General features: G+C 42.3%; 1 protein-coding gene across 1 annotated transcript in view; it reads left to right on the plus strand.

Moving 5' to 3' along the window:
• The first annotated feature begins 13 nt into the window (after positions 1-13).
• LOC106581840 (aspartate--tRNA ligase, cytoplasmic) overlaps positions 14-24264 on the plus strand; it is a 30612-nt gene continuing 6361 nt past the window's right edge. Inside the window, exons 1-9 of the mRNA XM_014164247.3 lie at positions 14-192; positions 11113-11215; positions 11427-11456; positions 11629-11686; positions 12372-12464; positions 14708-14810; positions 17971-18073; positions 19681-19761; positions 23171-23230. Of these exons, the coding sequence (XP_014019722.1) occupies positions 170-192; positions 11113-11215; positions 11427-11456; positions 11629-11686; positions 12372-12464; positions 14708-14810; positions 17971-18073; positions 19681-19761; positions 23171-23230 (654 nt within the window). The 5' untranslated portion in view covers positions 14-169. The remainder of the gene's footprint in view (positions 193-11112; positions 11216-11426; positions 11457-11628; positions 11687-12371; positions 12465-14707; positions 14811-17970; positions 18074-19680; positions 19762-23170; positions 23231-24264) is intronic.

The following is a 24264-nucleotide window of genomic DNA, read 5'->3' on the forward strand; positions in this document are numbered from 1 at the left end:
GCCACAGTTTCTACCCGGATTGAGTGAAACTCTTTCCCTGTGCATCAGGTCCTTCTACTACCACCAAACCATGCTCTATGAACAGATGATGTGGTGACTGTCAGGGAATACTAGTCAAGAAACGTTTGATATCTAGCCACCTTAACTTCCCAAAATAACGATAAGTGTCATGACTAAAGACGCTGTCCAAGGGTAAGAGAAAATGATCAGCGTTCTCATTTCTCAATGTTTTAACGTTAATTGCTAATGTTAGCATCTGGCTTGCTAATGCAGGTGATTTCTAAAGCAATTGAATTTATCCGTTTTGTACCAATAAATACACTGACGTTAGTTTGCTAGCTAGGCAATTGAAAACATATAACTGGCCATTTTTACATAGAAAAAGTCAAGAATAGCAGCTACAGTTAAAGTTTGACAGCTAGCTAACGTTAGCAACTAACGACAGTGAACTAACTTGTTAGTAGGAGCTAGCTAGCATTAGCAAGCTAACCATGCATGCATGCATGCATGCTAATGTCTTCTGACCGTGCCATCATGCACCAAATCAAATTTGTCACATAGACGTGTTTAGCAGATGTTATTGCTGGTGTAGCGAAATGCTTGTGTTTCTAGCTTCAACAGTGTCATAATATCTAACAAGTAATATCTAACAATTTCACAATAATACACACAAATCTAAAGTAAAGGAATGGAATTAAGAATATATAAATATTTGGACGAGCAATGTCAGAGCGGCATAGACTAAGATACAGTAGAATAGGATAGAATACAGTATAAATTAAGCAAAAAAAAGAAACGTCCTCTCTGCGTTTATTTTCAGCAAACTTAACATGTAAATATTTGTATGATCATAAGATTCAACAACTGAGACATAAGCTCAACAAGTTCCACAGACATGTGACTAACAGAAATTGAATAATGTGTCCCTGAACAAAGGGGGGTTCAAAATCAAAAGTAACAGTCAGTATCTGGTGTGGCCACCAGCTGCATTAAGTACTGCTGTGCATCTTCTCCTCATGGACTACATCAGATTTGCCAGTTCTTGCTGTGAGATGTTACTCCACTCTTCCACCAAGGCACCTGCAAGTTCCTGGACATTTCTGGGGGCAATGGCCCTAGCCCTCACCCTCCGATCCAACAGGTCCCAGACGTGCTCAATGGGGTTGAGTTCCGGGCTCTTCGCTGGCCGTGGAAGAACACTGACATTCCTGTCTTGCAGGAAATCACACACAGAACGAGCAATATGGCTGGTGGCATTGTCATGCTGGAGGATCATGTCAGGATGAGCCTGCAGGAAGGTTACCACATGAGGGAGGAGGATGTCTTCCCTGTAACGCGCAGAGTTGAGATTGCCTGCAATGACAACAAGCTCAGTCCGATGATGCTGTGACACACCGTCCCAGACCATGACGGACCCTCCACCTCCAAATCGATCCCACTCCAGAGTACAGGCCCTGGTGTAATGGTCATTCCTTCGACAATAAACGTGAATCCGACCATCACCCCTGGTGAGACAAAACCGCGACAGGCATACGAGCCCTCAGTCCAGCCTCTCAGCCTATTGTGGACAGTCTGAGCACTGATGGAGGGATTGTGCGTTCCTAGTGTAACTCGGGCAGTTGTTGTTGCCATCCTGTACCTGTTCCGTAGGTGTGATGTTCGGATGTACCAATCCTTTGCAGGTGTTGTTACACTTGGGCTGTCACTGTGAGGACAATCAGCTCTCCGTCCTGACTCCCTGTAGCGCTGTCTTAGTGTGCAAAGCTGTCATCAATGCAAAGGGTGGCTACTTTAAAGAATCTCAAATATAATTTGATTTGTTTAACACTTTTTTTGGTTACTGCATGATTCGAAAATAGTAAAAATAAAGAAAAACCCTTGAATGAGTAGGTGTGTTCATACTTTTGACTGGTACTGTATATATTTGCATCTACTGTGCATTAAACAACTACAATTGGCAGTGTTAATGTAATGAAGACCATGCTCACAGCAGGTGTAGGCTAGTCCAGAAGTGATTTGACAGCAGAGGGAAGGTGTCATGGGGGGCAGCAGCAGTCCCAAAAAAGTGGAAACACTGTAATAATGAGTGAAAGTTAGCCTAGGCCTATGTGTACAGTAGCCTAGGCCTATTCATGATGAAAGTTAAGAATGAGTATTGTGCCTAATTAAATTATTTGTTTTCTGTTAATGAACAGTACTATATTCATCTGTGCATGATGGCACCTGTTAAGATATTTAGACTGACTCCCTGAGTCTTCCATTTGGAGGAATATGTCATCTGTGAAGCTAGACACCATTAACTGTATTGCAGCCTGGTCAGGGGTCCTACCACCAATTTCCTCCTCTCATTGTGTGTTAATGCCACTGGATATGTAGATGGGTGTAAATGTGCTTAATTCCCCTCACTCATCCTGGCTATATTGTCTATTGACATACTCGTATGGTTCCCAGGGGTTGCTATGATCGTATTACAGAATATAAGGATTTGCCACATAATTCAATGTCAGGAATTTTGAGTTTGGGTGAAAGATTGCCAAATGGTCATTTCCATGTAAAAGACCTCATGAGCACCAATGTGAAGTTTATAGGAGCATATCCATTTTGGTATTAAATGAAAGCTAAGAGTCTATATTCTTGGGAAATGAAGGCATAGTTATGTTTTTCAACCATTTTTCAATCCTAAAAATTATTAATAAAGCAAGCCTTTATCTGGTCACACAGATGGAAAAGGAGTCTGAAAAAAACATCTACTAGAAAAAGTCTTAAGGTATTAGAAAGTACATCAAAACACAATAATGTTGAAGTAAAAGCCCCCTGCCAACTAATATCAACATATATTTATTTTTGCAGAAGTTATTTCCCTTCGTAAGTTTAGGAATTATTGCCTAGTGACTTGTCATTCTGTTACCAACAGAATGAGAAGACACTTTCTCTCCCCCATTAGGAGGGAGGATTATGAAAGTTCACAGAAGTAACAAGTACAGGTAGACCTTCCAATTAGTTCAATTGTATCACTATAAACTTTGTTGATGAATTATTAAAGCCCCCAAGCAGTGTATTTTTAAATCCTCACTGTATATCGAATAAATCAGTGTGTTTATTTAATGAAAAATAATTCCAAAATCTATATTTTTAGTCATTTATTTCCCTGAGGCTCCTTTGTCCATTGAAATGCTCTGTCTGATTGTGTGGGTTATGGAACAAATGTAAAGATATTTACATACACAGCCCTGATTGGTTGATAGGGTGGTCTAGAGCCCAGTCCCTTACCCGTAGAAACAGTCATTGGTCTATTATAATCAGATCACATTGTGACGTCATGTGGCCAAAGTTCCATCCCATCTGAACAGGCTGAAATTCCAGGCATTTTTTTTTCAAACAGCCCTTACACAAAAAGGGCATTATCATAATTTTCACAATATCAGTATTATTTTGATCCCATAGTGTGGAAATATAATTTTTCAAAACTGCACTGCCCCTTCAAATGATTAAAACTCATCACCCTGTTACGAAATCGTTAGTGACCGAATAATCTGTAACAAAATGACTACATTTGAATTGGCCACAATGGGAAATCATAGTAGTTACAAACCACAGTTGGAGTAGAGCGCAGTAAAGAAAAGTTGAGTATAGTTCATTACAGTAGAGCCCACATGAGTAGAGTACAGTATAATGTAATGTACTCTGATGGGGGTGAAAAATCGCTACAATTACATCTTTTTTTTTTGCTACTGTAGGTAGCGTTAGCTAGCGCTAGTTGGCTGTACCTGCGACAAATCTCTGGTATTTTTCATCCTATAGCTTGTTCTCCATCTTTTTAATTGTGAGCCAACATGTTTTCAGCACTTTTTTTTATCCCCTGACTTATATTTTGTCATGCTCTCTCTTGTCTCTCTGCAGCAGACATACACTGAGTATACCAAACAAGAACAAGATGGTGCCGACAGATATGGCAGCTCTGCTTCTAGCTCCTAAGCAACTTTGCTGTATTTTGTTTTTTTTGTGCGTTATTTCTTACATTATTAGCCCAGAACATTTTTTGTACAAGCAATTCGCTACACCTACAATAACATCTGCTAAATATGTGTATGTGACCAATAACATTTGATTTGATTTTGATTAGGAACCCCTTCCTAATATTGATCTGCAACCCCCCTTTTGCCCCCAGAACAGCCTCAATTTGTCGGGGCATGGACTTTACTAGGTGTCAAAAGTGTTGCACAGGGCTGCTGGCTAGGGTTGCACATTTTGGGGAATATTCAGAGTTGGAAACTTTCCATGGGAATTAATGAAAATGTATGCAAATTATTATTAATACCATTTAAATGTAGATGTTTTTTGCATTGGATATATTTACCATGTCAAATGGAGACAGAAACATAAACCTTTTACCTTATCATAAGTAGACATAATTGCAAATGATTAAATCCTTCCAGTATAATTTAAAAATATATATAATTTAGTTACAAATTGAACTTGAATTAAATGAGTTGAATCTTCACATGGGATGATTTCACTGAACAACAAAAGAAAGGGAATATTGAATGATCCATCGCATCTCCCAAAAAACGTTTTCAACATACATCTGTAAAATGATAGTCTAGAAAGTAAAGCTTTCGTTGTCTTCCTCTCAGACTTCCATGTCTTCTCCCTGGACCTCCTCAATGTCCACCTCTTGAACATGACTCTGAGGCCTCATCTTCACTATCACTTTCCAACCTTGTTGAGGATGGCTCGTTGTCAGGCTCAAAAAGCCTCAAATTTGCCCGGATGGCCACGAATTTTTCAACCCTTGTATTGGTCAGCCTGTTAAGTGCTTTGGTGTGTGTGTTCCCAAATAAGGACCAGTTGCGCTCTTAGCCGGCTAATGTTGGTAGGATTTGGAGGATGATGTAGGCAACAGGGGAAAGAGCCTCAGATCCACAAACATCCTTCCATCAGGTGGCTGATGAGATATGTTGGCACGACTGCCATATTGCATCTCCATCCCAAAGCCCTTGCTTGGAAGTGTACTTCGCCAGACTGCCAAGAACCTTGCCCTCGTCCAGGCCAAGGTGGCGAGACACGGTAGTGATGACTCCATAAGCCTTGTTGATCTCTGCACCAGACAGGATGCTCTTGCCAGCATACTTGGGGTCCAACATGTACGCTGCGGTATGGGCTTCAGGTAGAAGTCTTCACGCTTTTTGATGTATTTCCGAACTGCAGTTTCATCTGCTTGGAGCAACAGTGAAGTAGGCAGGGCAGTACGGATTTCTTCTCTTACATCTGCAAGCAGAGTCTGAACATCAGAGAGAATGTCATTGTCTCCCTCAATCCGTGCAATGGCTACTGCTATAGGTTTCAGGAGTTTCAGGCTGCTTACCACTCTCCCAAAATACATAATCCAGGAGGATCCTCTTGATGGGGCTGTCGATATCGGCAGACTGTGATATGGCCATTTCTTGGAGAGACTCCTTCCCCTCCAGGAGACTGTCAAACATGATGACATCACCACCCCAATGGGTGTTACTGGGCAGTTTCAATGTGGTGCTCTTATTCTTATCACTTTGCTTGGTGAAGTAGATTGCTGCTATAACTTGATGACCCTTCACATACCTAACCATTTCCTTGGCTCTCTTGTAGAGTGTATCCATTGTTTTCAGTGCCATGATGTTCTTGAGCAGATTCAATGCATGAGCAGCACAGCCAATGGGTGTGATGTGAGGGTTGGACTCCTCAACTTTAGACCAAGCAGCCTTCATGTTCGCAGCATTGTCTATCACCAGTGCAAATTACTTCTGTGGTCCAAGGTCATTGATGACTGCCTTCAGCTCATCTGCAATGTAGAGACCAGTGTGTCTGTTGTCCCTTGTGTCTGTGCTCTTGTAGAATACTGGTTGAGGGGTGGAGATTATGTAGTTAATTATTCCTTGCCCACGAACATTCGACCACCCATCAGAGATGATTGCAATACAGTCTGTTTCTTTATGATTTGTTTGACCTTCACTTGAACTCTGCATCCAGCAAATGAGTAGATAAAGCATGTCTGGTTGGAAGGGTCTATGCTGGGCGAAGAACATTCAGAAATCTCTTCCAATACACATTGCCTGTGAGCATCAGAGGTGAACAAGTTACATACACAGCTCGAGCAAGATATTCATCTGCATTTCTCTGACTACGTTCCTCCATTGAGTCAAAAATACTTCTGATTCCAGGAGGACCATGAGCTGTTTCGATAAGGTGTCTGATTCATCATTTTCACTTCGACTAGAAGTAGAGGACTTTTGTCAGAGGTTGCTTGTTGTGAGCGCTGAGGGAACTTTATGCACTTGGCCAGATGATTCTGCATCTTTGTTGTATTCTTCACATATGATTTGGCACAGTATTTGCAAATGTACACAGCTTTTCCTTCTACATTAGCTGCAGTGAAATGTCTCCACACATCAGATAGTGCCCGTAGCATTTTCCTGTAAAAACAATTCCATGTATAGATAAATAGTTAAGCAGTTAGATTAAACAACTCCTTTGTAAGACAAATGTTTTAAAATGAAATATGTATGGAAACAGGTGAATTATCACTCCTCAGTGAGCAGGCTCAAGCAAGCTAAAACCCACATGGTAGCAAAAACTAACTAGCAGAAATTGTTAACAAGTTAATTTAAACACACTTTGCTGTAGGCTACTATTTACAGGTAAACAAAAAAGAATGTATGTCATAAAATATATTCACCCCACCCAGTATTGTAATCAAAACTTGTAATAGTGTGGGCTCAATAGAATCTCATCAGTGTGCAAGAGCTTGAGAATCAGCTGTACATGTGATGGAATAATGCGCTTCACATGTGCATGCAGATGGTTGCAATTCCATTGAATTGGGGATAGTTTAACCAAAATATGCTACAAGACCTAGGATTGCCTTGTGTATCCCACAAAAAAGGTTCACTGTTAACCTTTGATGAATTTAAGCAAAATTCCCCAAATTCCCGTGCTTAACTTCCCATGAAAGACATTTTTGGGAAATTTACCAGAAAGTTTCCGACCCTTTGCAACCCTAATGCTGGCCCATGTTGACTCCACTGCAGCCCACAGTTGTGTCAAGTTGACTAGATGTCCTTTGGGTGGTGGACCATTCTTGATACACACAGGAAACTGTTGCACTTGAAAAACCTAACAGTGCTGACATTCTTGACACAAACCGGTGCGCCTGGCACGTACTACCATACCCTGTTCAAAAGCACTTAAATCTTTTGTCTTCCCCATTCACCCTCTGAATGGCACACACACACAATCCATCTCTCAAGGCTTAACCTCTTATGGTAGCGCCAGGCGCTACCAATATCCAATGGTAGCACCTGGCGCGAAATATGAAAAACCTTTAATGCTATAATTTCAATTTCTCAAACATATTACTATTTTACACCATTTGAAAGATAAGACTCTCCTTTAACTAACCACATTGTCCGATTTCAAAAAGGCTTTACAGCAAAAGCAAAACAGATTATGTCAGGAGAGTACCCAGCCAGAAATAATCACACACTCATTTTCAAGCTAGCATATATGTCACAAAAACCAAAACCACAGCTAAATGCAGCACTAACCTTTGATGATCTTCAGCAGATGACACTCCTAGGACATTATGTTATACAATACATGCATGTTTTGTTCAATCAAGTTCATATTTATATCAAAAAACAGCTTTTTACATTAGCATGTTTTGTTCAGAACTAGCATACCCACCGACAATTTCCGGTGAATTTACTAAATTACTCACGATAAACGTTGACAAAAAACATAACAATTATTTTAAGAATTATAGATACAGAACTCCTTTATGCAATCGCGGTGTCCGATTTTAAAATAGCTTTTTGGTGAAAGCACATTTTGCAATATTCTGAGTAGATAGCCCGGCCATCACGGCTAGCTATTTTGACACCCACCAAGTTTGGCACTCACCAAACTCAGATTTACTATAAGAAAAATTGGATTACCTTTGCTGTTCTTCGTCAGAATGCACTCCCAGGACTTCTACTTCAACAACCAATGTTGTTTTTGTTCCAAATAATCCATAGTTATATCCAAATAGCTCCGTTTTGTTCGTGCATTCAAGTCACTATCCGAAGGGTGACGCGCCGGCGCGTTTCGTGACAAAAACTTCAAAGTATTCCATTACCGTACTTCGGTAATGGAATGTCAACATCATGTCAAACGCTGTTTAAAATCAATTTTTATGCGATTTTTCTCGTAAAATAGCGATAATATTCCAACCGGGAGACGTTGTATCCGTTCAAACACTGAAAGAAAAACATGGAGTCGTCACATGCACGCGTGTGCCAGTGCCACTGTCCTCAGAAGGACCACTCTCCATAACCCCTGCTGTTTATCGCCCAGAGACTGCAGAGCTATCATTCCACGTTCTGGCGCCTTCCTAGAGCCAATGAAAGCCTTAGAAAATGTCACGTTACAGCAGAGATCCTGTATTTTCGATAAAGAGCCTATAGAAGGACAAGAAATGGTCAGACGGGGCACTTCCCATATAGAATCTTCTCAGGTTTTGGCCTGCCATATGAGTTCTGTTATACTCACAGACACCATTCAAACAGTTTTAGAAACTTTAGGGTGTTTTCTATCCAAATCTACTAATTATATGCATATTCTAGTTTCTGGGCAGGAGTAATAACCAGATTAAATCGGGTACGTTTTTTATCCGGCCGTGAAAATACTGCCCCCTATCCCAAACAGGTTAAAAATACTTCTTTAACTTGTCTCCTCCCCTTCATCTACATCTTGATGTGAATTTATCAAGTGACCTCAATAACTTTTAAGAAGGCACACCTGTTAATTGAAATTCATTCCAGGTGACTACCTCATGAAGTTGGTTGAGAGAATGCCGAGATTGTGCAAAAAGGCAAAGGGTGGCAAAGGGTGGCTATTTGAAGAATCTCAAATATAAAATATATTTTGATTTATTGAACACTTTTTTTGGTTACAACATGATTCCGTATGTGTTATTTCATAGTTTTGATGTCTTCACTATTATTCTACAATGTAGAGAATTGTCAAAATAAAGAAAAACCCTTGAATGAGTAGGTGTTCTAAAACCTTTGACCGGTAGTGTATATTTTAAAGTGAAAAAGCTATTAAGATTTCCTTTGCGAAAGAAAACAAGTGGACCGGGAAATGGTGTAAAAACACCGGTAGGTGCTTCAGGTCGTTCTTTTAAAATCATGTGCACAACGTCATCTAATGCTGGTATGAATGTTGTTTATATTGCTATTTATTTCACCGTTCTCCCTTGATCAGGGTTATTTCCTGTAGATCATTTACTGTCTGAGTACAATGAAACCTTGACTATCACAGGTTGTGTATTAGAAGAACACCTCCTGTCTTGCGACACCTAACTGGTTAGTAATATTATTATTGTGTTCTGTCTCCTAGAGATGAACGTACTTTGGTGCGAAAAGTGCAAATCAATCCCAGAACAACAGCAAAGGACCTTGTGAAGATGCTGGAGGAAACCGGTACAAAAGTATCTATAGCCACAGTAAAACAAGTCCTATATCAACATAACCTGAAAGGCCGCTCAGCAAGGAAGAAGCCACTGCTCCAAAACTGCCATAAAAAAGACAGACTACGGTTTGCAACTGCACATGGGGACAAAGATCATACATTTTGGAGAAATGTCCTCTGGTCTGATGAAACAAAAATAGAACTGTTTGGCCATAATGACCATCTTTATGTTTGGAGGAAAAGGGGGAGGCTTGCGAGCCAAAGAACACCATCCCAACCGTGAAGCACGGGGGTGGCAGCATCATGTTGTGGGGGTGCTTTGCTGCAGGAGGGACTGGTGCACTTCACAAAATAGATGGCATCATGAGGGAGGAAAATTATGTGGATATATTAAAGAAACATCTCAAGACATCAGTAAGGAAGTTAAAGCTTGGTTGCAAATGGTTCTTCCAAATGGACAATGACCCATAGCATACTTCCAAAGTTGTGGCAAAATGGCTTAAGGACAACAAAGTCAAGGTATTGGAGTGGCCATCACAAAGCCCTGGCCTCAATCCTATAGAAAATGTGTGAGCACAACTGAAAAAGCGTGTGCGAGCAAGGAGGCCTACAAATCTGACTCGGTTCCACCAGCTCTGTCAGGAGGAATGGGCCAAAAGTTCACCTAACTTATTGTGGGAAGCTTGTGGAAGGCTACCTGAAACATTTGACCCAAGTTAAACAATTTAAAGGCAATGCTACCAAATACACTCAATTAGTATGTCAACTTCTGACCCACTGAGAATGTGATGAAAGAAATAAAAGCTGAAATAAATCATTCTCTCTGCTATTATTCTGTCATTTCACATTCTTAAAATAAAGTGGTGATCCTAACTGACCTAAGACAGAGCATTTTTACTAGGATTAAATGTCAGGAATTGTGGAAAACTTAGTTTAAATTTATTTGGCTAAGGTGTATGTCAACTTCCAACTTCAACTGCAGGCTTGACACCCTTGTAGTCCTTATTAATCCCATTGACCTAGAATTTGAAGCAACCTATTAGTTCCCTAATAGATGTGTCCATTGTTAGGTTGATGAGCCATGTTGCTCTCCAGGCTATGTCGTTAGCAATTAATGTCCACATCCTTGTTTGTCTTCACAGTAGACTGACTGTATTCTGTCCAGCTCCCCTTGAGTTATTGAATTGTCAGCATTACACATTGTTTGCAAATAAAGGCACCACTAGTTATCCAGATGAATGCTATCATAACAAGGTTATCCGTATTTACTATTCATTTTGAGGACTTTTCTCCTTTGAGGGGATTAGAGAGGAATAGTAAAAGCATTGTTCTACTCCCCAGCTCATACCTGCTTTGTGTTTATCCGTCTAATCTCACTGTGTGACAGTGTAAACGCCTTTCTCCCGCTCCATCGCAGAGTTCACATGCTAACTGCTGTGTTTGAAAGCATGTGAAAACAATAGGATTAAATGTAGACAAACTTAAAAGCCTGTCATTGGGACAGCAAGCCAGAGGTGGTGATGGCTTGAATTAACCGGTGAAAAACTTCCTACAGGAAGCTGGAAAAATAGACCTAGGAAGTTGACTTAAATGTTTTGCGTTGTTCTGGACTTCCTGTTGCAGAGCCGCGGAGGAGGCGGACCAGGCCCAGTCGAAGAAAGGCCTGAAGAAACAGCAGAAGGAAGCGGAGAAAGCGGCGAAGAAAGCTGAGAAGCAGGCCAAGCTGGTCAGTGGGTTTTATCTGCCTCGCTGCCCCTCACAGCTGTTGACGTGACGTGCGGAGGGCAAAATCGGGCAAGGGAGGGAGGTTCCATTGTTTATCAGTTATATTTGTCATAATATCAGTCCACTAGCTGTTTCCAATACAAGGCCCTTTATCAGGATTTATCAGGATGTCCCGTTGCATTAACTAACTGTTTTGCCTCTATTGTTTTCAGGCTGCTGACTCACAAAGCACAGATGAAGATGTAAATATCCTGGAGGATCAATTCACTTTTTCAGTTTTCAGATATTACTTATTGATTTACACCTTTTCTATATGGTGGAATGTTAAAGGAATATGACATTTTATGCACCTCTGATGTTTCCTATAATGCTATTGTATTTAAATGCTTAGCAGATTATTTCTTATTTGTGCAGGACTTTGCCAAGGATCGGTACGGTGTCCCCCAGATGGTCCAGTCCCAGCAGAAACTGGGTCAGTACAGTCAGCAACATCCTCCTCTTCTTTGTTCTTAAAAACAAACATATTATATACAGAGGATATCTCCATTTCAACAACCATGTTTACTACTACTTGTTAAGTAATGTGATTACATCTGAGTGACTCAGGGACATGGCGTCAGTAGTGGCAGTAGTAGAGACGGCCTAGATATCAAAGATGATTGTGGTGACTAATAGCCTGCCATTGCTCTCAGATAAACGTGAAAGAAACTGGGTCGTCCACCTGTCTGCCTGCTCTTTCAGCTCCAATGGCAGAGAACAAAGTTTGCTTCTCACCTGCATGCCTGTCCTCGGGGATGAGGAATGATAGAGACAGCCAGCCTGCCTTTCATGTGGGTGGAATCAGGTTCAGCCAAATGTGCGGCTCACAGCCGTCGGGGCGCATGAGGCCGCTCTGTCTCAACTAGCTGATCATAATAACGTTAAGCATGCCTCAGAGTGACACGGCAAAGCCGAGTCCATTTGTCATAAAGCACAGAGAATGGGGCGACTTCTATGCAGTGTTTCATATTTGACTTTTGTTCTCCTCGTAATATGAGTGTGTGTGTGTGTGTGTGTGTGTGTGTGTGTGTGTGTGTGTGTGTGTGTGTGTGTGGGGGGGGGGTAATATGGTCTTTTAAGTTGTATTGAAAGGTGCTCTTTTCCGCCCTGTGAGCCAGACAGGGTTTTGGTGCGTGTCCAGAAGCTGACACCTGAGAAGGCTGACCAGCTGATCTGGGTGCGTGCCAGGATTCACACCAGCAGAGCTAAAGGTGAGATTCTCCATCTTTGTCCAGCTTCATAACACTTCCTCAGGCCACAGCCAGGTTTCTTATCAGTGGTGGAAAAAGTACCCAATTCTCATACTTAATTAAAAGTATGGATACCTTAATAGAAAGCTACTCAAGTAAAAGTCAGCCAGTAAAATACTACTTGAGTAAAAGTCTAAAAGTATTTGGTTTTAAATATACTAAAGTATCAAAAGTAAATGTAATTGCTAAAATATACTTAAGTAAAAGTATATATCATTTAAAATTCCTTATATTAAGCAAAGCAGACGGCATCATTTTCTTGTTTTTAAAATGTACGGATAGCCAGGGGCACACTCCAACACTAAGACATTATTTACAAAAAATGCATTTGTGTGTTTGAGTCCACCAGCCCAGAGGCAGTAGGGATGACCAAGTGTTATCTTGATAAGTGTGTGAATTTGACCATTTCCTGTCCTGCTATGCATTCAAAATGTGACAAGTGTTTTTGGTTGTCAGGGAAAATGTATGGAGTAAAAAGTACTATATTTTCTTTAAGAATGTAGTGAAGTAAAAGTTGTCAATAATATAAGTAAAGTACAGATACAAAAAAAAAACGACTTAAGTAGTACTTTAAAGTATTTTTACTTAAGTACTTTATACCACTGCTTCTAATCTAAATGGCTCTGTAACTGAACCTTAGGGTTTACCAAACAGATCACCAACTGTCCTTGAGCACACTTTTCCAGCATGCCAGTGGCCATCGAAGGTGAACATTTTCCCACTGAAGTCGGTTACGACGCCGAACTGCTGTCAGGTCAAGACCCTGGTGAGGACGACGAGCACGCAGTAGAGCTTCACTGAGACAGTTTCTGACAGTTTGTGCAGACATTCTTCAGTTGTTTAAACCCACAGTTTCATCAACTGTCTGGATGGTTGGTCTCAGACAAACCGCAGGTGAAGAAGCCGGATGTGGAGGTCCTGGGCTGGTGTGGTTACTCGTGGTCTGCTGTTGTGAGGCCGGTTGGACGTACTGCCAAATTCTCTAAAATGACGTTGGAGGTGGCTTATGGTAGAGAAATGAACATTCAATTCTCTGGCAACAGCTCTAGTGGACATTCCTTCAGTCAGCATGCCAATTACCCCCCTTTAAAACTTGAGACATCTGTGGTGTGGTGTGTGTCAAAACTGCACATTTTAGAGTGGCCTTTTATTGTCCCCGGCATAAGGTGCACCTGTGTAATGAATAATCACGCTGTTTAATCAGCTTCTTGATATGTCACACCTGTCAGGTGGATGGATGATCTTGGCAAAGGAGAAAAGCTCACTAACAGGGATGTAAACAAATTTGTGCTCAACATTTTAGAGAAATAAGCTTTTTGTGCATATGGAACACTTCTGGGATCTTTTATTTCAGCTCATGAGACTTGGGATCAACACTTTACATGTTATGGTTATATTTTTGTTCAGTACAAATTCCTCTGTGGGTATTACACAGGCACATGCAAGTTCCTTTTTGAAAAGTTTGAAAGCTCAGACCAAAGCTCAGTTAATTGAATGGCACCGCAAACTTGGATTACATATAGTCATTTTCCGAACTTGTCTGAGTTTGAGGCTTTAATACAATGAACTCAGTGAGCCTTGCCTTAGTCGGATCCCATCCAGAATGAATCGAAACATCGAGCACGTACACATCTGTGCTAACAATATGCTAATCAATAAACCATCGTATTGTGGTGATCTCGCGGCGGCTTCCTTCCAGGAAAACCCCTCCGTTCATTCATTCAGCTCTACAGTGAAGGATGTCCTTGAGAGCAGAATAACATCCTGATTTACACTGGGATGAAGTGAATTTTTTTGTTGTAATCTGCCCCCCCCCCCCCCCCCCCAGTCAATGAACTGAGGAAACCACATCAAAGCACTTGGGTGGTCTCTGATGTTGCCATGATAGTTGACAAACTTCATTTACCTTGGTCTCAAGGTGTGTGGTTGGGAATTGGCTCTCAACATCCCCCCATACACCTTTCTTCAAAGGGTCATCCGTTCACTGCTCTCTGACAGTTACCTGGAAATGCATTGAAAATTTTAGTTTTTTTTATGGGTGAGAGTGGTATCTAAAGCAGGTATGACCTCTGCCATGTTGACCTGAGATAGTGACCTGGCATTGTATAGAACCACGGCTCCTGTTTTGACACGTGCATTAGGAGTTGCTAGGCCCAATTAGAGGTACCCAGCTGATGTCTTTTGTATTGTTGTGGTCATTATAGGGAAGCAGTGCTTCTTGGTCCTGCGTCAGCAGCAGTTTAACGTGCAGGCCCTAGTCGCCGTGGGGGAGCGTGCCAGCAAGCAGATGGTGAAGTTTGCCGCCAAGTGAGTACAAGACTGCATTTCCTGGTGGCCCCCGACAAACAATGGTGGGAAAAGCTGGATCCTAATGGGCTCCCGATTCATTTTCACACATTTTGAAAGAATTGTTCATTTTTCAGCTCCCGACAAAAGGGTCCACTTTCAGATGGGATACAGTACAGAAGTGTTTGATGGAGCCGTTCCTGCCCAGATAACAGAGTAGATACAATATATACAGTACATCAAAGTTGAAGACGTAGTTAAGAGCCTGAGCATCATTAGTCATTCTGGGGTCAGAGTCAAGTTAGTCCATTACTGGAGCTTTTTATGAAAAGCATAACAATAAGAGGATACTGTACTTTTCCATACCAAGCATGTGAGATATGTTCTCATCTCTTTCAGTTGACTTGACTGCACCTGACAGTAATGAATGACTCTTTAACACTCGTTTCAAACTGTGAATGCAGTGTTAACGGGAGGACGAGATAGGTCAAACGCCACTTGTTTTGTGATCAGTAAATCAGTCCAATACACTTGGAAAGTGGAGACAAACGTCAAAACGTTAACATTACTGGAGACACCTTGCGGTTTGGAGACAGTGTCGCATTGGCTAGCAAAGAGATTTGTGGTGGCTAATTAACGGTAAATAAGTGAGTTGTTTAAAGTTAGACCCACATTTAGCCAGCAAAAATTATTAACAATTTAACATTCACTCCTACACTCTTATTCTAGCTACAATAGCGCTGCTTTGCCTCCAAAAATGGCGGTGTCTCCAGTTGTTTACATGTAGCGATTGGGACGCACCTTCCATGCGTATTTGGGGCAGCAGGTAGCCTAGTGGTTAGAGCATTGGACTAGTAACCGAAAGGTTGCAAGATCGAATACCCGAGCTGACAAGGTAAATATCTGCCGTTCTGCCCCTGAACAAGGCAGTTAACACACTGTTCCTAGGCCGTCATTGAAAATAAGAATTTGTTCTTAACTGACTTGCCTAGTTAAATAAAGGTAATAAAAATGAATTCCACTTAATGTCACATGTTCGCAAGACCCCAGAAAAGCTCTTACCAGGTCTCAGCCACTTGTTGGTTTCCTGCTGAACTAGGACTATGTCAGGCATAGATTGGTAGGGAAGGAAACTGATCACAAATAAAGGCCACACAAGTTATTTAGGCCAAGGCCCAAGTCACACTGGTCCACCTCATTGATGGAAACTTCTGACCAACCTTGTAAGTTGTGTCAGAGTGGTTTGACCACTGTTTCCTCTCGACCTTTTGTGTGTAAGGATACAATCTGAAGGTTGCTTCAGAGCTGACTCATATTCATTAGTGCAGGCCGAAGCAAAACTCTTTGCAACCGAGAACAAAAACAAGCATTTCTTATTGGACAAATTCAGCAAGGCCCCTGTTTTTGGCCCATTTGCTTCCGCTTGGTTCCTAGTGAATACGACCCTGGTTTTTACTTCTTTAAGGACAATAATGCTCTGGCTTGATCTTGTCTATCAGATCGTGTGTTTGGTAGAAATGATTTGGTTCCTTTTTCCTTTGCTTGTGTAATGTCATGTGGTTTGATGTGGCAGTTGATTGTATTGCACTTATTGCATGCAACCACTTACTCCATGGATGGCTCCTTCCCAAATAGCACTCTGTTCCCTGCATAACGTACTACTTTTGACTGCTCTGATCAAAAGTAGTGCACTATATAGGGAATAGGGTGCCATTTGGGATATAACCCATTTATCCATGACTAAGCATCAGTCATAAACCAGCTTCTATCAAAGCACACTCAAGACAAATGTATAGTCAGGGTTGAGGCCCGCTGCTTCTGCACTAAATCCACAGAGGTCTAAACATCCTGCCCCCAATCTTAACAATCCACACAATGCATATTGCACTCTGCCCAACATCATTTGACCTGCAAAACTATTGGCCCTAACAAGTTGTTCAAATCAAGCCTCTTGATGTTCTATGTTCCTTGAATTCTATGGAGGCTTAGTAAGCTTTGCATTACAGGAGTCCTTTCATATTCACCAAGGTTGATTAAGGTTAGTGGTGACATATAGAGAAGAGCTTGCAACACCTGTCACATATAGTATTTCAACTTCCCCATACAGAGTTAAATTAGGGTTAGGGTATCCTCTGCGTCCCCATCAACAATTTCCTCTATGTATCTCATTTTACTTTCTTTCTCTTACTAGAGCACATTAAACAATGCATTGAAAGGTTTCACATATCTTTATAATACATAGTCCATTGTTCGCTAAGAGTATAGTAAGTAGCCTTGTGTGAGCCAGAGCGGTCCATAGGATCTCCTTTTTCTCTATTGTAAGGCAGCTTGATGTACAAGTACAGCCCGTGGACAAGACACTAGTCCGGGCAATCAAAAGCCTTACTTGTATGACTCATTAGTTGATGGGCAGTGTTTATTGTCCCCAGGCAGGCTGGCAGGGTGTTTGAGGGAGGAGGTTATTAATGTGGGCTTTATTTGTCTAGCTGATCCTCGTAGTGGATGTCTGTGACTGAGGCAGCTGCAGAGGACTGACTGGGATCACCATTCACCACTGTCCTGTCTCTCGTTACTGCTTTTTAATGAGAAGAGGTGAAGGATTACACTGGGCTTGTTCCATCTGGCCCCATGCTATGTCACAATTGCTATTGACAGTTCATCATATTTCTATAAGGCTCTGTTGGATCTAGAACAGTGAGAAAGGACAGCGGTGGCCTGTTCTGGTGTTCTCTCAACATATCTTTCAGATAGTTGATTAACCTCTGTCTTATTGTTGTGTGGCCACTGGCGTTTTACTGTAGTTCATATCGGTGTCACATGTTTGTTTTTTTACACGTTGTCCCAATAGACTGATTCAATCAAAAGAAAATAGGAAATATATCTGTCAAGATGGTCATATTGAAACCATCCAAACAACGTGATCCTGTGACATTTTACCTCAGGAAGAGTAGTGTCAGTGTTGTGATTTGTTTAATTTTTTTTGTTTATATCCAAGTTTACCCCCCTCCCGGCCCCACACACACACAATTTGCTCAGCTCTTGAAACACTTCTGTGACTGTTTGAACTTCAATCAGGGTTTTGAATGGAAACTTTCAGTTCTCAGCTAGCCTCCTACTCGTTTGACTTCAGTTGAACTGTGTAGATTTCAAAGCGTTGTGCTTCTCATCCCCCCGTCTGTAGCATCAACAAGGAGAGCATCGTGGACGTGGAGGCGATGGTGAGGAAAGTGGAGCAGAAGATCGAGAGCTGCTCTCAGCAGGATGTGGAGCTGCACATTGAGAGGGTAGGGCTATCTGATGCTCTTCCTGACCACACCACAGACCAACAGACTTAATGTGACGAAGGGACAGCCATTGACTCTCATTATTAATCAGAGAAACTACTGGTTAAAAGATAACTGTATGAGACTTTATTTGCTTTCTGATTTTGGAATTGTGGTACTTTCCTTTCCACTCAGCAGTTCAACTTGGAAAGTACCGTGAATTTAGAGGTACTCTAACTGTACAGTGAGGGAAAAAAGTATTTGATCCCCTGCTGATTTTGTACGTTTGCCCACTGACAAAGAAAGGATCAGTCTATCATTTTAATGGTAGGTTTATTTGAACAGTGAGAGACAGAATAACAACAACAAAAAATCCAGAAAATACGCATGTCAAAAATGTTGTAGACCTACACAAGGCTGGAATGGGCAACAAGACGATCGCCAAGCAGCTTGGTGAGAAGGTGACAACAGTTGGTGCGATTATTCGCAAATAGAAGAAACACAAAAGAACTGTCAATCTCCCTCGGCCTGGGGCTCCATGCAAGATTTCACCTCGTGGAGTTGCAATGATCATGAGAACGGTGAGGAATCAGCCCAGAACTACACGGGAGGATCTTGTCAATGATCTCAAGGCAGCTGGGACCATAGTCACCAAGAAAACAATTGTTAACACACTACACCATGAAGGACTGAAATCCTGCAGTGCCTGCATGGTCCCCCTGCTCAAGAAAGCACATATACATGCCCGTCTGAAGTTTGCCAATGAACATCTGAATGATTAAGAGGACAACCGGGTGAAAGTGTTGTGGACAGATGAGACCAAAATGGAGCTCTTTGGCATCAACTCAACTCGCCGTGTTTGGAGGAGGAGGAATGCTGCCTATGACCACAAGAATACCATCCCCACCGTCAAACATGGAGGTGGAAACATTATGCTTTGGGGGTGTTTTTCTGCTAAGGGGATAGGACCACTTCACCGCTTCAAAGGGACGATGGACGGGGCCATGTACTATCAAATATTGGGTGAGAACCTCCTTCCCTCAGCCAGGGCATTGAAAATGGGTCGTGGATGGGTATTCCAGCATGACAATGACCCAAAACAGACGGCCAAGCACATTAAGGTCCTGGAGTGGCCTAGCCAGTCTCCTGACCTTAATCCCATAGACAGCCTGTGGAGGGAGCTGAAGGTTCGAGTTGCCAAACGTCAGCCTCGAAACCTTAATGACTTAATGAAGATCTGCAAAGAGGAGTGGGACAAAATCCCTCCTGAGATGTGTGCAAACCTGGTGGCCAACTACAAGAAACGTCTGACCTCTGTGATTGCCAACAAGGGTTTTGCCACCAAGTACTAAGTTATGTTTTGCAGAGGGGTCAAATACTTATTTCCCTCATTAAAATGCAAATCATTTTATAACATTTTTGTCATGCGTTTTTCTGGATTTTTTTGTTATTCTGTCTCTCACTGTTCAAATAAACCTACCATTAAAATTATAGACTGATCATTTCTTTGTCAGTGGGCAAATGTACAAAATCAGCAGGGGATCAAATACTTTTTTCCCTCACTGTAAATCTATTTCAACCAACATCTCCCTTCTTAAAAATAAATAACCTTTTTTTTCCTGTCTCAGATTTTTGTGATCAGCCAGGCCGAGCCTCGTCTGCCCCTGCAGCTGGAGGATTGTGTGAGGCCGGAAGGAGAGGGGGATGAGGTGAGGATGAGGGCCAGGGCTCCTGGGCCTCCCGCAGGCAGCCCTTTGTAGCTGATCAAATGTCACTCATTGCATTCAGAGATGATCCTTTCTTCTAATACTGTTCCAGTTCAACACAGACACTGGATGAAAAATACATGACTTGGTCCCCACACTCAAGGCCTGTCGCTGTTCTTTTGGAGTTGTGTTGGTTCTATACTGCCATGTTCTCAGTCGGTGTCTGTCTAAAGGGTTGTCTCTCTCTAGCGTGGTTCAGTTCAGAGACAGCTGAAGGGTGTCAGTGTTTATGCAATTAGCCAAACCCAGCTGCAGATGCGGCCCAGGTGTTGTCTGTCTGTCACTAAGTTACAGCACCTGCCGTTGGGGTGGAGACTGGGCTGGGCCTGTCTGCCTGTCTGTCCGTTACAGCACCTGCCGTTGGGGAGGGCTGGCTCTGTGTCTCCCTGTCTGAGCAGGATGTGTGAACCGTGTTCACAGGCCGTTTTAACCCCACGTGAGTTCCAGGAAGCCTGACAACCTTGGGCATCGTGTTCTAATATTTAGGAGCTTCTGTGCTCTTTTAATCTTTTATATGATTGGAATTGGTCGTATTCAATGCAGTTCAATGGTGATTGCATTGTCTGTGTATCTGTTGGGGTGGTTTGCAAATTGTAGTGGATCTAGGGTGTTGGGTAAGATCTAGGTAATAAAGTCCCTAAATAGCCTCTCAAAGCACTTCATGATTACAGAAGTGAGTGCTACGGGGCAAAAGTAATTTAGTTCAGTTTCCTTCTCATTTCTTGGGTACAGGGACGATGTCGGACATCTTGAAGCAAGTGGGGAAAACAGACTGGGATAGTGAGAGATTGAATATATCCGTAAACACTCCAGCCAGCTGGTCTGCGCATGCTCTGAAGACGCGGCATGGGATGCCGTCTGGGCTGGCAGCCTTGCAAGGGTTAAATGTCTTATTCACATGGGCCACGTAGATCGGGTGCACACAGTCCTCGAGAGCGGCAGGGGCCCACGTCGGCGGCTTTGTGTTGTTTTCCTTGAAACGGGTGAAGGTGTTTAGTAGGGTTGGGCGGTATCCAGATTTTCATATCGTCATACCGTCCTCCTCACATCCCAGGATTTACGGTATTACCGGCTTAGTACATAAGGGGGTGCCAAAAACGCATCAACAGCCCATTGGGTGTCTATTTCCAGACTGCTAACAAATTAGCACAAGTAATAGCGAATTTCCATGGAGGCTGCTAGCTTAATATGCTAACGAGCGCAAACTAAAATAAACAAAATGTTAAGACAGGCAATCCAGCTTATAAAGTTACACATATAGCGAATGTCATTTTTGGTGAGTTTGGACATATACAAGTGAATGTGAACGAGAGACATTGTGCTAATGAACAAAGATTTGACACATGCTTGTCTGAAGTAAGAACAGTACTGTGTACACGCTTTGTCTGTGTGGAGTCTGGAGTCGCTAGGGCAACGGGCCTGCCGGCTCTGCTCGGAGAAGAGGGGGGAGGAGCAGACAGGCCGAGAAAAGAGAGGAGAAAAAAACTCAAGGAAATCAAGCAGTGGCAGCTGTACAGATAACTCGTCCAATGGGCTTGGACTTCTCAAACACGGCAGAAAGTGAACACTATATAATGCCGTCACCTTATTTATTCAGCCACTTGTTTCAACTTTCTTCAACTTAGAGGTCGTGTTAATGCAGAATTCTGTGTTTTTTTTACATAAGAAAAACAAAATATAAAACGCAGATCTAAAATGCTTCCTGTAATTTCTGCTCGGCATCAGACTCATTTTGGGCTTCAGTTGCACTTCTCCACTCGGATGAGAATTCACAAATGGGCATTTGATCAGCAGACAGCACTCTGGCTGATGTGTAGCTACTTTTCTCTGATACTTTTGTCAGTGTAGCCAACCTACTTTTTTCTGGTAAAATGAAAGATTAACTTTAAGCAAAACATTAGAAATGTAGCTAGCTACATTCTTTCTATGATAAACATTAGAAATATGATGGCCAAATACCGTGACGTACGGTAACAAACACCACAACCACGCTGATCCTCAACACGGGAGCCCCACAAGGGTGTGTGCTCAGCCCCCTCCTGTACTCCCTGTTCACCCATGACTGCGTGGCCACACACGTCTCCAGCTCAATCATCAAGCTTGCTGACTACACAACAGTGGTAGGGGTGATTACCAACAACGATGAGACAGCCTACAGGGAGGAGGTGAGTGCCTTGGTGGAGTGGTGCCAGGAAAATAATCTCTCCTCTTAACGTCAACAAAACGAAGGAGCTGATCGTGGACTACAGGAGACAGCAGAGAGAGCATGCCCCATCCACATCGACTCGGACACAGTAGAGAGGGTCACAAGCTTCAAGTTCCTCGTTGTTCACATCACTGTGGACCAGAAATGGTCCCTTCACACAACAGTGTGGTGAAGGCGCAACACCGTCTCTTCAACCTCAGGAGGCTGAACAAATTCGACTTGTTCCCTAAAACCCTCACCAACTCCTACAGATGCACCATTGAGAGCATCCTGTCGGGCTGTATCACTGCCTGGTACAACAATTGCACCGTCCGCAACCGCAGGGCTCTCCAGAGGGTGGTGCGGTCTGCCCAACGCACCATCATAAGGCACACTGCCTGCCCTACAAAACAACTTCTGCACCCGGTGTCACAGGAAGGTTAAGAAGATTATCAAGGACCTCAGCCACCCGAGCCATGGCCTGTTTACCCCACTACCATCTAGAAGGCGGCAACAGTACAGGTGCTTTAAAGCTGGGACCGAGAGACTGATAAACAGCTTCCATCCCCAGGCCATCAGACTTTTAAACAGCCACCACATGACGGCCTCTGCCCAGTACCCTACTCTGCTCCTTAGTCACTGTCAATAGCCGGCTACCACCGGGTACTCTATCCGGGTACTCTATCCTGCACCTTAGAGACTGCTGCTCCATGAACATAGTCTTTGAACACCGGTCACTTTAATAATGTTTACATGCTATTTGTATATTTACGGCTGTACTACATTTTATTATAATATTTATTTTTATTGTGTGCTATCCTGTTCTATTTTTAAACCTTATAGACCTGCTTTGCTTATAAACAAACACACATGGATATACACTGAGTGTACAAAACATTAAGAACACTTTCTCTTTCTATGACATAGACTGAACAGGTGAATCCAGGGTGCCCAATTCAATATTAGGAAGGTGTTCCTAATGTTTTGTACACTCAGTGTACATATACTGCAGGACACATATACAACATTTTATGCGTTTTGAATATCATACTGTAGGTACAGTTTTCACACTTGTCTAATTGAATAGCTTGTTCCGATGTTCTTCAGATGTGTTAAATACTTCAATGTTTTGTAATGTGGTGAAATTATGGTTGTGTGTCTACTCAGGATGGAAGAGCGACAGTCAACCAGGACACCAGACTGGACAACCGAGTCATTGATCTCAGAGTAAGTTCTACACTATCACTCTTAAGCCAGTGTTACCTTCTTCGATGACAAATGAATTACACAAAAAAATAAATGAGTTTGAGTTTGAAGACATATTTGTATAAAAAAATATTGTAATGATGAGATGCCATTTGTGACAGAATCATGGCATATGTCCCTTTTCGCAGGCAGGCACCGAGTTAGCCTGCTTGTAGAGTGCAGTATAGAACTGCAGGGATTCAGAGAGGAAAGGAAAGTGTTGCTAGAGGTCTCATTGTTGTGCTCTGTTCTGAGGTGCCCACACTGAATGTGGCAGCAGCAGGAAAACAGCTCTAGCGCTCGCCTTTGTCACAACACCTGTTTCTACACAATGTCTCTTTGAGAGCATGGACTTGGGCCTGTTATCACAACCACACTTAAATGAACAGTAAACCCATAAACAGGTTTTTACACCAGACCCCAAACCCGGCTCAACAATCAAGGGTCAAAAGTAATAAAACGGCTCCTTAACACACCAGGTTTTCCAAGTTGTTGTGAAAATGGAAGGATTAGTTCACAGATTTTTATTTTTAACTCCCTTTGAGAAATAGATATACTAGCTAGACATTTTGCTGAAAATAAATTGCTGCACTCTAATGATTGACAATAGCAGTAAGTCACAATCTGAGTAGTGGTGGTGGCTTGTGACCAAAACCACAAGCCATGGCCCGTTAGACACTTTGTTTGGAGAGCTTGAATGTCAACCAGAGTGACGCACTGAGCTATTTTGCTCTCACTCTCTTTTATACCCTCCACCCTGGTGTGAGGATGTCGAAAGAGAAGTGATCTATGAGGACACCACAGCCCGCCCATCTGCTCACAGTAGAGAGGTGTTTTACACAGGAAATCCTTGAGTTATGTAAATACTTTTGATATGTCAGTTCCTACTCAGGCTATCATAACAGTTGGTTGGCTCGCTGGGTATTTATCTAGTGTCTTTTTCTAGGGTTCATCAGAAGTGTTTTTATTCATCAGAGCAGTAGTTATTTTCCGACCTCTGTCAACTATACATATAA

The sequence above is a fragment of the Salmo salar genome, chromosome 21 (assembly GCF_965601325.2).
Source record: "Salmo salar chromosome 21, fSalSal1, whole genome shotgun sequence".
NCBI classification, from domain to species: domain Eukaryota; kingdom Metazoa; phylum Chordata; class Actinopteri; order Salmoniformes; family Salmonidae; genus Salmo; species Salmo salar.